Source organism: Ovis canadensis, chromosome 20, assembly GCF_042477335.2.
Source record: "Ovis canadensis isolate MfBH-ARS-UI-01 breed Bighorn chromosome 20, ARS-UI_OviCan_v2, whole genome shotgun sequence".
In the NCBI taxonomy this organism is placed as follows: domain Eukaryota; kingdom Metazoa; phylum Chordata; class Mammalia; order Artiodactyla; family Bovidae; genus Ovis; species Ovis canadensis.
The window spans coordinates 42655156-42669169 of record NC_091264.1 but is presented as its reverse complement, the minus strand read 5'-3'; the positions used below and the strand labels follow the sequence as shown (position 1 = coordinate 42669169).

Sequence of the window (14014 nt, the reverse complement as noted above, 5' to 3'; positions counted from 1 at the left end):
CCTCTTCCACTTTATCTCCTTCATAATAATGTTGGATTCCCTCCTTTCCCCTGTTTGAGAAAGGGGGTCAAGAGAAGTAAGAGATAGCCCTGGTCTCTAAGCCTCTAGGAAGCCCCTCCACACCCCATCTTTTCTTACCAAAAAAAAAAATATGTCAGCCCCTTCTGTACCTATATGGAAAGGTATGTGCTGCCACCTAAATGTCATTCCCCAGAGAGGGGACAGAACACCTGCCATCTTTTGGCAAACATCTCATCTCTTCTGCTACTGCTTCCCCACCTCTTGATTTTGTCCTATTCTACACTTCAGATTTCTATTGTGTTGAACTTGCTGCTTTTTTTCATATTGAAAAGATGACATTGCCCCAAGAGCCAAAAATAAATGGGACCTGAAAAAAACTTCACGCCAACGTGTGCTCATTCAGGGAAAGATTGCTGGTGGAGGAGGCATGGGGCTCCAGGTCAGTTACACGATATACTCTGCTCCCTATAAACAGGTGAGAATATCCTTACACCTTAATCCCTGGTACCCTGTCTTAGTAAGTGGGATAGAGGCTCAGATCTGAGGAGCTCTAGGGATAGAAAGGAAACAGTGCTCCAGAAGAATCTTGGGAAATGCACAGACACTATTTACCACTTTGAACACACAGTACCTCCAGAGTTCCTTTTTAGTTACGGGTATGTGGGTTTTCTTGGCCTAAGGCAAAAGTCACCTGGGCAGGGGTGGTGTCATATCATAGTCCCATTCTAAACTGACACTTCAGTGTTCCACCTAATAACTCATGCTACAAAGAGCACAATGTTAACAGTCTCAAATTTACCTTTTTGCTTTATTTTCAGTAATTCTAGGGACTAACGTTAATTACTGATACTGCTTCTACTTAAGGATGCTTTTCTGACTATAATGAACTTCAGGGTAGAGTGGGGGTATTCTACAACTCTTATCAGTATCCAAGTAACTGCCGCTTCACTCCCACTGTAAAAACCACATTGACTGCAAGAGAGAAAGCTACACTCTAGCATTTTTTGAATTCGTTACACTGAACTAAGTATCAGTACTTACTGATTTATTTCACAAAGTTGAGACCTGCAGACCATCCCTCAAGATTTGGTCAGGGAAGAATTCTGGACAACAGGCTTAGTTTAAATAAGTTGGGGGTGGGTCATCAGAAGGCATGGGAGCCCTAGGGGACTGGCAGTCTTGGCAGTATGGGATTGGGAAAGGGAACAACTCCCTTCCAAGGCAAGGCACAGGCTATTTGGCAAGGACAGGTGATGTGCTCAGGGAACCAGCTGAAGTGCGTGCAGTAACGGGACCATTCAGGCAACTTGAGTTATGAGATGGGGCATCACGAAGGTCCAGGGCTCAGGCTGTTCGCAGAGGCTTGTGGTTCACCTAGCAAAAAACAACATTGGTGACTGTGTGAACCAGGTACCCTGTTCTCCCAGGGTCCTACATGGACGAATGGGCTGCAGGGAAGACATTCTTACAGAAGTATTCCAGTTTTTCCTAGTACCCTATCTCATCCCCTTTGCCAAGCAGTCATTCAAATTCTTGCATGAGTGAAGGAAGGGATGAAGGGGGCCAGATCTCTGCTTGTACAGGCCCTCAGCTCCCAATCATACAGTGCAGCCCTCAGGGAGACTCCAAGGAACCCAGCTCAAGGGTCACTGATTAAGCCCAGTGCTTTTATTTACATAGGCATTTATTTAACACACTCTTCATATAGTACTATGTGCTAGGCACTAAACTCTGCAAGTATTTACCCATTTAATCCCCTTAACAATTCAACAAGGTGGTTACTTTTAATTGACCTGGCTTTAAGGTGAGGAAATAAGTGCAGAGAAGATGAACTTGTCTAAGGTCAGCTGGCATGCACTGCAGCCAGGATTCACACAACAGTCTGGCTCCAGATCCCACTCCCTGATCCCTACCATAACCAACAGGTGACTAAACAGGCACCAAGGAAAGCAATGATACACCTTGGAATTCAACGTCAACAGGCTGTAACCAGTTCCTTCTGCTAGTGGGTTAGTTCCCTGGTGACCCAGAAGATAGTCTGCCTGCAATGCAGGAGACCCAGGTTTGATCCCTGGATCAAGAAAATCCCCTGGAGAAGGGCATGGCAACCCACTCCAGTATTCTTGCCTGAAGAATTCCATGGACAGATAAGCCTGGTGGGCTACAGTTCATAGGGTTGGACAGAGTTGGACACAACTGAGCTACATACACTTTAAAAAGTTTTCTAAACCATTTCTGTCTGGCACACGGAAAGCAATAACTAAACATCAGCAGCCCCAGGCCTCCTGGGTGCTGGCCCCATGCTGGGCCAGCTGTGTCATGTGCCACAGGAACCTGGCAATTTGGCTCCCAGCCCCACCCTAGAAACACTCACCTGGGAGATGCTGACGCCTGTGAGTCTCTCGACGCTCTCTGGCAGGCGGCTCAGGATGTCCAGCACTTCCCCGGTCACTTTGGCTGCCCCCATGGCCCCACTTCCACTGGACACCAGTGTGATCTTATTGGCTGAGGTCAAGGGACCACTGATCTCCTCCGCCACCTGGTAGGTAAGATGTCCACTCAGCACCAGGGTCTCACCACACCCATCCTAAGACTCCTTACTCTGGGTTTTAAGACCTTGTTCTTCACTTTTGTGAGGATCACCCTTCCTTATTCTGGTCACTGGCTTGTAATTCCCACCCCTAATTCATGGCCCCTAGCCTGGTTCTCCCTAGCCCCTCGTTCCCTCCTGTCCCTCCTCTGCTCTTGTTCATATGCCCTCCACCAAGCCCACCCCCACCCCAGACCTGGGGCAGCTTCTCCAGCAGCATGTCCAGCTGAGCAGCCTCCTGGTACAGCTGGAATGCCTCTGCCTTCTTGGCCATCTGCTCAGCCTCGGCCCTGGCTCGGGCCCCTATTGCAAAGGCCTCTGCTTCCCCACGCATCTGAGGAGGGTACAGGACACGTGAGGTACAGTAGGTGAGGACAAGAGACCGCAGCAGCAGCAGCACCCCACTCCCTCCACCAATTGGCTAGCTCACCCGCACAGCCTCTGCTTCTGCCTCCGCCTGCATGATCAGCTGGGACCTGGGCAAAGGGGAGTTGAGGGGGTAGTTGAAGAAGAGCCCTTGCTCTGGAAGACTCGGCAGAAGGAGGACAGGTAGAAAAGGCCTCAACTTTTTGTCTGGGGACGCCCAGATGGTGAAGGAACCCTGAGGGGGGCAGGGAGGGGTGCTTACTTCTCTGCCTCCGCCAGACGCTCCAGCTTGTAGCGCTCGGCTTCCGCCGGCTTGCGCACGCGGGCCTCCAGTTCCTTCTCCCGGCGAGCGATCTCCTGCTCCTGCACTGCCACCTGCTGGGCCCGCTCCACCACCTGCACCTGCACCCGCTGCTCCTCGATCTGCTGTTTCGTCTTGGCCACCTGCGTAGGAGGGATGCTCAGAGTCAGAGTTGCAGAGCAAGCACCTGGGAAGCAGGGAGGTCCAAGGCTCCAGGGCAGGATATTAACACAGAGCACACCATGTGCAGCTGGTCTCTGTGGGCTCAGCCTGCCCAGTGCAGTCCATTTCTGGGACAGATCTGAGGTATGGCCTGGGGAGGGTTCTGGTCCTCCCCCAACAGAGCCAATATCCATGGTTAGGGCTGTTACCCAGACAGTCTTAGCTAGCTTCAGGGCTGGATAGGGCTGCAACCCAGCCTCTGTTTGCCCTCAGGCCAGGTGAAGCATCCCTCCACTGAGCTCCCCAACCTATTTCTCCACCAAATCTTCCTGTAGAGTATGAGCGCCTGGAGAACACTGCACGCATGGTGACCATCCCTCACCTCCAAGTCCAGCCATTTCTCTCCATCAGTGCAGTGGTTATCATAGTGCAAGCCACTGGCGACTGGCTTCTGAATAGCCTCTCGCCAGCTTTTGGGGAATAGGGGGACAGTGTGTGTGTATCTTTTGTAGGTCATCCAAATTCAAAAGAAAAAAAGCAAAGCAAGATCTCTTCCCACCTGTTTCTCAAGCCACCTGGTTGGTTCCCTTCCTCTCAAACCACCACTGTGACCAGCTTGTTGTATATCCTTCCAGGGCTACTGTAAGCAACTACAAGGGTATGTATACATCATAGACTACTTCCTCTTACTTAGGCAGATTTCATTTTCTTATTCCGTGGAGAGTACAGGGGTCAGAAGGCTCTTGCCAACAAGTCAGTGAGCAGAGGTCTGGAGGAAGAACATACTTCTTGCCTCATTGCTCTGGCTTAGCCATGCACCATCTTGCCTGTGATATATCCACATGAGAGATGGAGCCCCTGCCTTTAAAGGGCCCATGTGTTCATTCCAGAGGAAGGGGGCTTCTAGACGTGGTACCCTGTCCTCTTTGACCCTAAAATTTCAAACCTGTTCCAAACTGGACTAGTTAACGCTTGACCTCAGCATGCAGCTCATGGTGCTCCTGTGTTAGAGCCCCCACTTCCACCCACTTCTTTCTCTTCTTTAGACCCAGCCTCCAGCAGTTCCCTCAGAAAGAGTACACGGGATATAAGTTTTTTGAGATCTTGCTTCTGTGGGTTTTTGATTTCGTTCTTCTATTTGAATGATGATACAGTTGAGTACAGGTTGTGAAAGTGAAAGTGTTAGTCGCTAAGTCGCGCCTGACTCTTTGCAACCCCATGGACTGGTAGTCCGCCAGGCTCCTCTGTCCATGAGATTCTCCGATCAAGAATACTGGAGTGGGTTGCCATTCCCTTCTCCAGGGGGTCTTCACAACGCAAGAATCAAACCAGGGTCTCCTGCATTGCAGACAGATTCTTTACCGCCTGAGCCACCAGGGAAGCCCCCTGAGTTCAGGTTACTATGCTGTTATTAATTTTCCACCAGAATTTTGAAGGCATTGCTCCATGGTCCTCTAGCTTCTTGAGAAATCTGAAGTCATTCTGCTGCTTGACCCTTTGCTTGAGATCTCGTCATTCTCTCTGGAAGCTTTTAGTTCTTTCATCCTTGGTGTTCTGAAATTTCAGTGATGTGCTTCAAGGCAAATGTTTTTCATCCAGTATGTTAGGTACTTGGTGGATCATTCAATCTAGAAAGTCAGATAAACATGTCTGATTTTTTCCGCTGATGACTTCCTTCCATTTTGTTCTGTTTCATCTCCTGGTCTGGCCTCTAATATTCTTTCCTAGTTTTTCCATCTGTTTTGTTCTATCTTCTGACAAATTTATTAGAATTTCTCTTCCATTGTTTTTTTTTCTTCCATTTCTGCCACCTTATTAATTTTTAAAAGCTCTGTTTCCTATGTCCTGATTTGCTGGATATGAATTATTCTTTTATCTTACTGAGGATATTACCTTTTTTTAAAGCTTTCTTCTCTCTGCATAGCGCATATCCTTCAAACTGCTTTGCCCTCCTTGTGGTTTCGGCCTGTCCTTCTTGTTGCAGGACCCTTCATATGTCAGGGAGTCCGTGCTTGTCTGCTCACAGGGAGGAAGGTCAGAAACACTGAAGGGAAGCTCTGGGTATGTGGGTGAGGCTCAGAGGCTTTCAGCTTCACTCTAGGGTGACCCGGGTAGTTCATCTGCTGAGGAACCTCTGATTTAGGACCTTCAAGTCTTTCATGTTGGGTTGGTCATGTTCCCCAGAGCAATCTTCTGATCTCTTCTTTGGAATATGGGGGTTCTGGAAGTCATGTGGAATAAGGGGCTGGGGAAGCAGTCAGTATTCAGCATTCAATAGGCAGTCTCTTCACGGCTGTTACTGGGAGAGGGAGCATCGCTCAGAGGCAGACAGCTCTGAGAAGTCACTTTTCACCTGTTTCTCCTTATTTCAACTGACTTATCCCAGCTCCAGAGGCCCCTGGTGCTGACAACTTCTGTGCCTTGGGTCATTTCATTGTTTTCTCCCCTGCAGCTTTGCACTCAGCTGTCTCAGACACTTCTTTAGTCATCAGTTGCCCTGACTTTCCAGCTTCCACAGCAATGCCATGGTTTCTGTTCCTTCTGTTCCTATTCGCTCCACCTTTTGTTTCTCCCCCAATTACTCTATGTGAATTTAGTGAGATTTTAAGAGGGAGTGCAGTTAGCTGCATTTATGTCATTCATCAGCTTTGACAAACCTTCTAATTCATCTTCTTGCTTCCTCTGTTCTCTTTTGACAATCAATTCTTGATGCAGCAGCTGGACTGCTCTTTGTAAAAATGTAAACTAGACCAGACTGTGGTGTTGGAGAAGACTCTTGAGAGTCCCTTGGACTGCAAGGAGATCCAACCAGTCCATTCTGAAGGAAATCAGCCCTGGGATTTCTTTGGAAGGAATGATGCTAAAGCTGAAACTCCAGTACTTTGGCCACCTCATGCAAAAAGTTGACTCATTGGAAAAGACTCTGATGCTGGGAGGGATTGGGGGCAGGAGAAGAAGGGGACGATAGAGGATGAGATGGCTGGATGGCATCACTGACTCGATGAATGCAAGTCTGAGTGAACTCCGGGAGTTGGTGATGGACAGGGAGGCCTGGTGTGCTGCCATTCATGGGGTCGCAAAGAGTCGGACACGACTGAGCTACTGAACTGAACTGAAACTAGACCAGAGTACTTCCCTTCCTGAAGTTCTCCAATAGTTTCCCCTCGTGCTTTGAATCTCCTTCTAAGTTTCCATCTGTTGTGTGCTTAGTTGCTCAGTCATGTCCTACTCTCTGCGACCCCATGGACTGTAACCCACCAGGCTCCTCTGTCCATGGTGATTCTGTAGGCAAGAATACTGGCTCCCCAAACCCTAGGAGATCTGGTTCCCTCTGCCTCTCCTCACTCACAGCACACCAGTCATGCTGGATCAGAAACCTCCTTTGTGTTCCTGGGACACAACCCCTCTTTTTAACATCAAGATCTTTGCATGTGCTAGTCCCCTGCCTAGTCACTTGCCTTATATAACTAAGTTAAAATAAAAAAATTATACAGCATTTCCATTATCACAAGTTCTATTTGACCAGCACTGGACTAGAGCGTTCTTGGCTCACAACTCTTAACATTGCTGGCTCTTTCTCATCTTCAGGGTTATCTATCATTTTCTCACAGAAGCTTTCCCTGATCATCCCAACCTAACAACAGTACCCCTCTGATAGAATACCACCAACTTATTTTCTTCATAGCACTTAAACAACTTAATTAAAGCCAATGAAGATTATTTATTTGCTTATTAGTTGTCTCATATATTATAATGTAAAGCTCCATGAGGGCAGGAATTTTATTCTATCTCATTCATACTTATATACTCACTTCCAAAACAATGCCTGGCATTTAGTAGGCATTTAATAAATCTCTGTTGAACAAATCCTTATTTTTACAGCACCTAGCACAAAGTCTCAGAGAAGGCAATGGCACCCCACTCCAGTACTCTTGCCTGGAAAATCCCATGGACAGAGGAGCCTGGTCACTGAGGGTTGGACACAACTGAGCGACTTCACTTTCACTTTTCACTTTCATGCATTGGAGAAGGAAATGGCAACCCAATCCAGTGTTCTTGCCTGGAGAATCCCAGGGACGGGGGAGCCTGGTGGGCTGATGTCTATGGGGTCACACAGAGTCGGACACGACTGAAGTGGCTTAGCAGCAGCAGCAACACAAAGTCTGACACAAAACAAGGATCTAATAAAAGTTGAACAGAACCCAAACCAGGCCATCCTTTGATTAGCAGACAAGGAAAGCCATGTTGAGAAGATAAAGCCCCACACAAGCTGGTGGTTTTCACTAAATCAATGCTTCTCAAACTTCAATGTGTACATGAATCACCTAGAGATTTTGTTAAAATACAGATTCTGGTTTGGTCTATTGGGCTGGAGCCTTGGATTTTGTATTTGTAACAAGCTCACCAGGGATGTGCTGGGAGGCAGACCACACTTTGAGCAGCAAAGTACTATGCCACACTCAGGAACCTGTCAAGCCACCCAGGGATTTAATATCATAACTAAAGATGTGTTACACTTAATGCTTTCAGCCTGCACCAACTCTTGGCAAAAATGAATCTCATAATATTGGGTAAAGGTTTCAAAGTACAGTTGATCCTCATTATTCATGGTAGTTCCGGTTTTCATAAAGTAGCCATGAACGTTGAATTAACAAATACTTATTGTGGGATCTTAGTTCCCCAACCAGGGATTGACCCCTGCACTTGGAAGCACATAGCCTTAACCACTGGATTGTCAGGGAAGTCCTATATATCTTTGTTTTATGTATTTCTGCATAAAGACACCATATGTAATGTATTTGTTGATTCATTAACAATGAACTCACATCCAACAGCACTGTAACTCATGCCTGAAAGAAACTTATCTAACACACGTTATTTTCTCCATCAAGCACATCAAGTCTTCTTGGACTTAGGAACGCTAGACGGCACTCATTACACTTGGGGGCATTCTGAACTGTGAAATCACCAACACAGAGCACAAAAGTGCAAAATATGTAGCAGTGAATATACTGCGAAAATGACACTGTTTACAGCAGGAGCTAAAACAAGAAGGGAAAAACATCTTGTTCAACCTCAACTGAGAGGCACGTTATCAGGCAACTGAAATTTTTCTCCACTCTGTGCATGTCTGCAAATGGTCATCAATACAAAGAGCACTAGGGAAACCAGTGTTCTTTTAGCATTTAAACCAGTGTTCATTTAGCATTAGCTCTTTAAAACATTTTAGCATTGAGGCAAATTCTCAAATACAAGATCTGCAAATAATGAGGATCAACTACACTTTGCTGCATTATCAAGGCCCCCACAGGTCACTTTGTGGAATTCAGAGCCCAAGTCCACGTTTCTCTTCCTCACACCCTGTGTGATCACCAGGGCTGCTGTGAGCCTGTGGAGGACTGCCGTGCAAATCAGAAAAAGGCACTCGTTCCTCTGGGGAGATGCAAACCTATTCACAATGCACAGCTTGGGGAGTGGAGCACAGACCGATCTGAGCTCTGGTTCACCCTTCATCCAGGTGCCCTTGCCCAGGACACAACCCACCCCAAGCCCGTGATCAGCCCTATCTACACTCCCTTTCTAGGCCTTTTCTTTGCTTTTCAGCTGAAACATTTAGGTCTTTTAAATCTTCCTTATATGGAGGAGTTGGGTCAGAAACTGAGAGTCAAAATAAGGGGATCAAAGTCAGGATATGAGAGAGAGTGGTAGCCTGAGGAGAACAGGGAGGGAGTGAAGTACAGCCTGGCCACAGGGCCAGGATGGGGACTCTGACCTGAAGTTGATAGGCCAGGTCAGCCTGTGCTCGGCGCGTGTTGACTTCGATGTCGTATGCGGCCTTCTTCAGCTCGTAGTCCCTCTGTGCCTTGGCCATCTCGATCTCACTCAGGTACTGAGCAGACACCTTCTCCTGCTTGGCTTTGGCCTCCTGTTCATGCAGAGATTGGGTAGGGCATCAGAGTAGGCAGAAGAAGGCCCAAGGGAGAGAGCTTGCTCTCCACCGAGCTCCTCCATCTTCGCCCTGGGCCCGGCCTCGTCTACATCCTCTGCCAACCCTGCTCCACTGGCCCTCACGCCACACCCTCTCCCATCAGGTACACAAAAAGCCCTCGGAGACCAAGCAACCCCCAGCTCTCTCACCCGGATCCCCGCATCTCTTTTGGCCTCTGCTTCCCCAATCCGAGCATCTTTTTGGACCTGAGCTGTTCGAGCCTTCCCCAAGGAGTGCAAATAGTCCTGTGGAGAGATGCAGATGTCTCAATCCTCAGGAGAGAAGGTTTACCAGATGGGAGCAGGGAAGCAGGGAGGACCAACTGCTGAGGTTTACCTGATCGTCGTGAATGTCCTTCAGGGTGTAGCTGACCACACTGATGCCCATGTTGACCAGGTCTGAGGAGGCCACTTTGAAAACCTGCTCTGAGAATTTCTGCCTGTCCTTATAGATTTCCTGGGATAACAGGATGGAAGGAAGAAGGAAGGGACGTGCTCAGATCCTCTGGCCACCGTCTTCCTCAGATTAGCTGGGTTCTTAGGCCCCTTGCAGTCTGGCATCCCTTCCCGATCTCTCCCTGCCCTCAGGCCCACCTCCACGGTCATGTGGGCCATGATAGCCCTCTGGTGGCCCTCCAGTGTCTCCAGTGCGATGTGGGCGATCTCTGCCTCCGTCTTCCCCAGGAACATCTGGCAGGCGGCGGCCAGCATCTCCTTGTTCTGACCCTGGATCTTTACCTGTAGCCAGAACAGAGCTGGGGAGGGTGTGCGGAAGGCCTCCTGAAGCCAGAGCAGAGGCAGGGAGAGTCAGGTGCCTTGGGGATCCCTGGAGATGTGGAGACTTGCAGAGAAATTGCTCCACAGGCAGAGATAGGGAAAGCCATGGTCAGAAGATTCTTAATGTCTGGGGACACAGAAGATGCTGGGTGGGGGAGTGGACTTTGAGGAAAAGGCTCTGAAAGCCTCACCTGGGCAATGCCAGTGACTGAGATGGGGACCCCATGGCGAGTGTAAACCTTTTCACTCTTGACATTGAGGGTCAGTGTGTTGAGTGAGATCCTAAGGGAGAGAGAAGGGGTGGACAGTGTGAAAAGGAAGAAAGGGAGAAAATGGGGGTTCCCTTGCCCCAGTTTTCTTGCTACCCACCTCTGGATTTGCTGGATGCAGGGCAGGACAAAGACACGGCCTCCAGCCACCATGACTGGGGGGCTCCGGCAGAAACCTGCACGGGGAGAGGGCAGTGAGCTGTGGTGGCCGGTGGCCGTGGTAGAGCTGTAGCGGTAGAGCTGTAACGTGGGAGACAGACCTTGGGGAGGGAGTGGGGAGCAACCTCCACGAGGAAAGCTGGAAGCTGACAAGGGCGAGGGGCAGTCTAGGCCTTGGAAGGCTACGCAAGGAATAATCACAAGTGGGTGGCATGAAGCCATCGTGGGTGGGGTGGACAGGAGGCCTAGTGCTGGGGAGCTGGTAGGGAGAGGGAAGAGGCCTCTGCAGGGGGTGCTCACTGGCTGAGCAGAAAACAATACTTACCGGAGACCACCATGGCCTCATTTGGGCCACAGGTGAAAAACATGGCTCAGGCTGGAGCTGGAGGAGGGGAAGACAAAGCCTTTGCGGATGCGAAGGGGCGCCGCGCAGTCCACAGGAGCGAACTCTCCCTTTCCAGTCAGTCCCGCCCAGCCTGCAGACGCCGAGGCCCAGGCTCTTCCGCAACCCCGGATTCGCTAAGGCTTTTCCTGTGAAATTTCGCAGCCAGCGATCCTCAGCCGCTCACCGCGCCCCACCTTCAGTGATATGAAGCTCTCCAGACCCGGAGAGGTCCCCAGACCCTTGCGCTACCCTCCCTGTTCCTCTGCAACCCACTCCATCTCCCCTCCCCCACCTACCTTCCCGGACTCGGGCGGCGGCCGGGCTGGGGTCCCGGGGAGGGCGGGGCTGCGTAGGGGGCCTGGGAGTCTAGCAGGTGCCACTCGCGTAGGGTCTCCCTGGGAGCTGGGCCCGCGCCCCCAACTCAGCCGCACCCCGTTACTGCTGCAGACACGACCCCGCCCCCCGCGGAGGACCACCCCCCTCCACCCCACCCCCGGCCTCGGGCGTCCGACCCGCCCCTTTCCCGGCAGGCCCAGCTCAGATCCGCAGCCCTCGAGAGCTGCAGAAGCGGCCCCGGTATGGGGGAGGAGGCCACACTTGGCCGCCCTTCCGGGGCCGGAAGTCCCGCCCAGGCAGCCCCACGCCCCGCCCCGTGCGACGTGACTTCCGTGAGTACGCTCTCGGGCAGAGGGAGGTTGACTCACGTCGCACTTGCCCCAGGTAAACTAACTGAGAAAAACCACAGACTGGGCAACGACTGACAGCGTCCGGTCACAAGATGCTGAGTTCCATGGCTCCAGGAGGAGGGACTCATGGGCCTGGGGAGGAGCACCGGCTGGGGACTTGACCGTCTCCTCCTCCTCCTGGCGCCTTGAAAGTAGGGGACCGCCGCTTGTAAAGAGACACACACATGACTGCCGACAGTAAATCAAGTTTATTTGTGTTCATAGAACATACGGGGCGACCCCAGAACAGCCTCCTGACAGCCCACCAACCCCGCAGTCACCCCCTTGGAGGCAACTTCAAGGAGATTGTAGGCCAGGGACCTTATTCTCAACGGTTCCCCGAATCTTCACAGACTCGCGAGTTGAGATGCTGGAGAACTGAGAGTGTCACTGCGACCCACCACCGTCCTTGACTCCCAGCCCGGGCGCCTTCTCGACTTGGGTTTCCTCCATCCCTTTTCCCGGCCTCGCTCAATTCTGGGTGCTTGCCTCCACCAACCCCACAGAGCCCAATAAATACCCAGAGACCTGCATTTGCAGCAAGGTGCACATCTCGCACTCCTGCATAAGTTAAAATAAATATTACATACACCCCTCCATCACCTAGGGGGACACACATAAATACACATAAATATTATTAGGAACAATGAGAAATAAGTTAACGACGCACTTCTTCCCCACCCGGCCTAACCCCGGCGTGCCGGTGCCTGTCTCTCCAGGCTCGGACCGGCGTCTTCGCCATAGTGTTCTGAGTGCGAGTTGCCTCGCGAGTCCCAGTTTGGGATACGCTCTCGCGCACCAGGTACACCCAGTGTTTTCTTGGTTTTTCAGGTTCTTTTGGGGAAGTGGGGAGTCCCGGTTAGAAGGCGGCCGGGTGTTGCTGGAGAAAAGTGCTGAGATCCAAAGCGTAGTCCGAGGGCTCCGAGGTCAGATTAAGGGGCTCGAAGACCGGGGCTGCAGCGGTGGGCGCGGGGGACGGTGCGCTGGAGGTGTCCTCCGGGGCCAGGGGTACAGACGCACCGTCTTCAGCCATCAGGATCTGACAGAAGATGATGGTCAGCAGGACAAAGAGCAGCCTTTTGGCAGGGTTCGGTTCCTCGACTGGCAGCTGACGCCGGACCTGAGGGGAGGTGATAAAAAGAACAGGTCAGATCGGGGCCCCGGCGTCCAGTGGTTCACCCTGCTCTTCCCCCGGGGCTGTCCACTTCGGAGACACTCACCACTCGTGGGTAGAGGACCCTACGGCTGCGCTTTCGATGCCCGCGGGTGGCGCTAGGGCGCGCAGCGGGGGCCACCGCGGGCTCCGGGAGAGGGTCGAAGGTGAAGATCTCGGGACCGGAGCCCCGTCGGGGTCCCGGGCTGGTGGAGGAGACCGGGGTCGGAGCCCGCAGGACGGTCATGGTGGGGAGGGAGCTGCGAGAGTGACACATTGTGCGCTGAGCTGAGCCGAAGGACGAGTGGCCCCGCAGTCCCGCAGAGCTAGTTATGTACCCCGAGAACTGGGCGGGTCCTTCTCAACTCCACCCTGGGCTGGGAGCTGTTGGACGGTCGGCTGGAAATTCCGAAGATTAAGCAAAGGGAGGGGGCGGAGACTTGGCCAGTGCCAACCGTAGGCACGCCAAGTGTGTGTTGTGAGTGTGTGAGTTGTGAGTGGAGGCGGATGAAATCCCAGACTGCGGGCACATGTCAGGACATGTGGCAGCTGGAGAGGGGCCCACAGACAGTTTGAGCCACAAATCCCCATCTCTGGGGACGTGCAGGAAGGCTTACATAAGGAAGTCTGGCCCTCTTGCTACAATCCTGATCCAGCAGAGTCTAGGAACCACAGTTACAGTGCATAGTCACGCGTTTGTAGGGACTCAGAAAACAGCAGCCTAGGAGGGAAGTCACTAAGAAGCAGTCAAGAAGCCCAAGAGAAATGAACACACTAGCACACACAGACACAAGTCTGCCTGCTTTAGCTAGCACATGCACACACACACCATGTTGTAGAGGTGGAAAAATTTCTCCTTCTAGTTTCGTTGGCTGGCTCAATAATTAAATTGACCTAGGACAGATCAACAGGAGAAAACAAATTTAATTGCATACTTAACAGAAGCCCAAGAAAACTTGAGACTCAAAGGCAGTCAGGCAATTGAAGTTTATATGCCATCTTTAGCTAAGGAATGGGAAAGAGGCCTGGGGCTTTAAGGGGAGGTGGGTAATTCACAGGAAGATGGGAAGAGCGGGTGATTGCTAATGAGATGTTTGTCCTGCCAAGCAGGTAAGTTT

The 14014-nt window shown here is 51.1% G+C and overlaps 2 protein-coding genes across 5 annotated transcripts; both read right to left on the bottom strand.

The window, feature by feature from the left end:
- Positions 1-1045: 1045 nt before the first annotated feature.
- Positions 1046-11816, bottom strand: FLOT1 (flotillin 1). 4 transcript variants are annotated; one of them, XM_069563415.1, is made up of 13 exons: positions 11315-11816; positions 10959-11164; positions 10575-10650; positions 10397-10487; positions 10023-10166; positions 9766-9885; positions 9579-9674; positions 9214-9366; positions 3240-3421; positions 3042-3087; positions 2808-2945; positions 2396-2560; positions 1046-1395 (listed from the first exon to the last, which is right to left on the bottom strand). In XM_069563415.1, the coding sequence occupies exons 2-13, from the start codon at positions 10999-11001 to the stop codon at positions 1366-1368; spliced, it is 1284 nt and encodes a 427-aa protein (XP_069419516.1). In that variant the 5' UTR covers positions 11002-11164; positions 11315-11816; the 3' UTR covers positions 1046-1365. The 4 variants fall into 4 exon arrangements, with proteins under 4 accessions (XP_069419516.1, XP_069419517.1, XP_069419518.1 ...); XM_069563416.1 differs by having other exon boundaries at positions 10959-11015; positions 11315-11780; XM_069563417.1 differs by lacking the exon at positions 10397-10487 and having other exon boundaries at positions 11315-11704.
- Positions 11817-11933: 117 nt separating this feature from the next.
- Positions 11934-13578, bottom strand: IER3 (immediate early response 3). The gene is made up of 2 exons (XM_069563421.1): positions 12964-13578; positions 11934-12863 (listed from the first exon to the last, which is right to left on the bottom strand). Exons 1-2 carry the CDS (start codon positions 13171-13173, stop codon positions 12603-12605), a joined length of 471 nt encoding a protein of 156 aa, XP_069419522.1. The 5' UTR covers positions 13174-13578; the 3' UTR covers positions 11934-12602.
- Between the last annotated feature and the right edge of the window lie 436 nt (positions 13579-14014).

Bases quoted from the DNA above. Each gene is read 5' to 3' on its own strand.
- FLOT1 (XM_069563415.1), bottom strand. From the start codon at position 11,001: ATGTTTTTCACCTGTGGCCCAAATGAGGCCATGGTGGTCTCCG. The intron at 10,488-10,574 runs GTGGGTAGCAAG...TCTCTCCCTTAG, and splicing joins TGCATCCAGCAAATCCAGAG to GATCTCACTCAACACACTGA. The intron at 2,561-2,807 runs GTCTGGGGTGGG...CTTACCTACCAG, and splicing joins TGCTGGAGAAGCTGCCCCAG to GTGGCGGAGGAGATCAGTGG.
- IER3 (XM_069563421.1), bottom strand. From the start codon at position 13,173: ATGTGTCACTCTCGCAGCTCCCTCCCCACCATGACCGTCCTGCGGGCT. The intron at 12,864-12,963 runs GTGAGTGTCTCC...ACCTCCCCTCAG, and splicing joins GGGTCCTCTACCCACGAGTG to GTCCGGCGTCAGCTGCCAGT.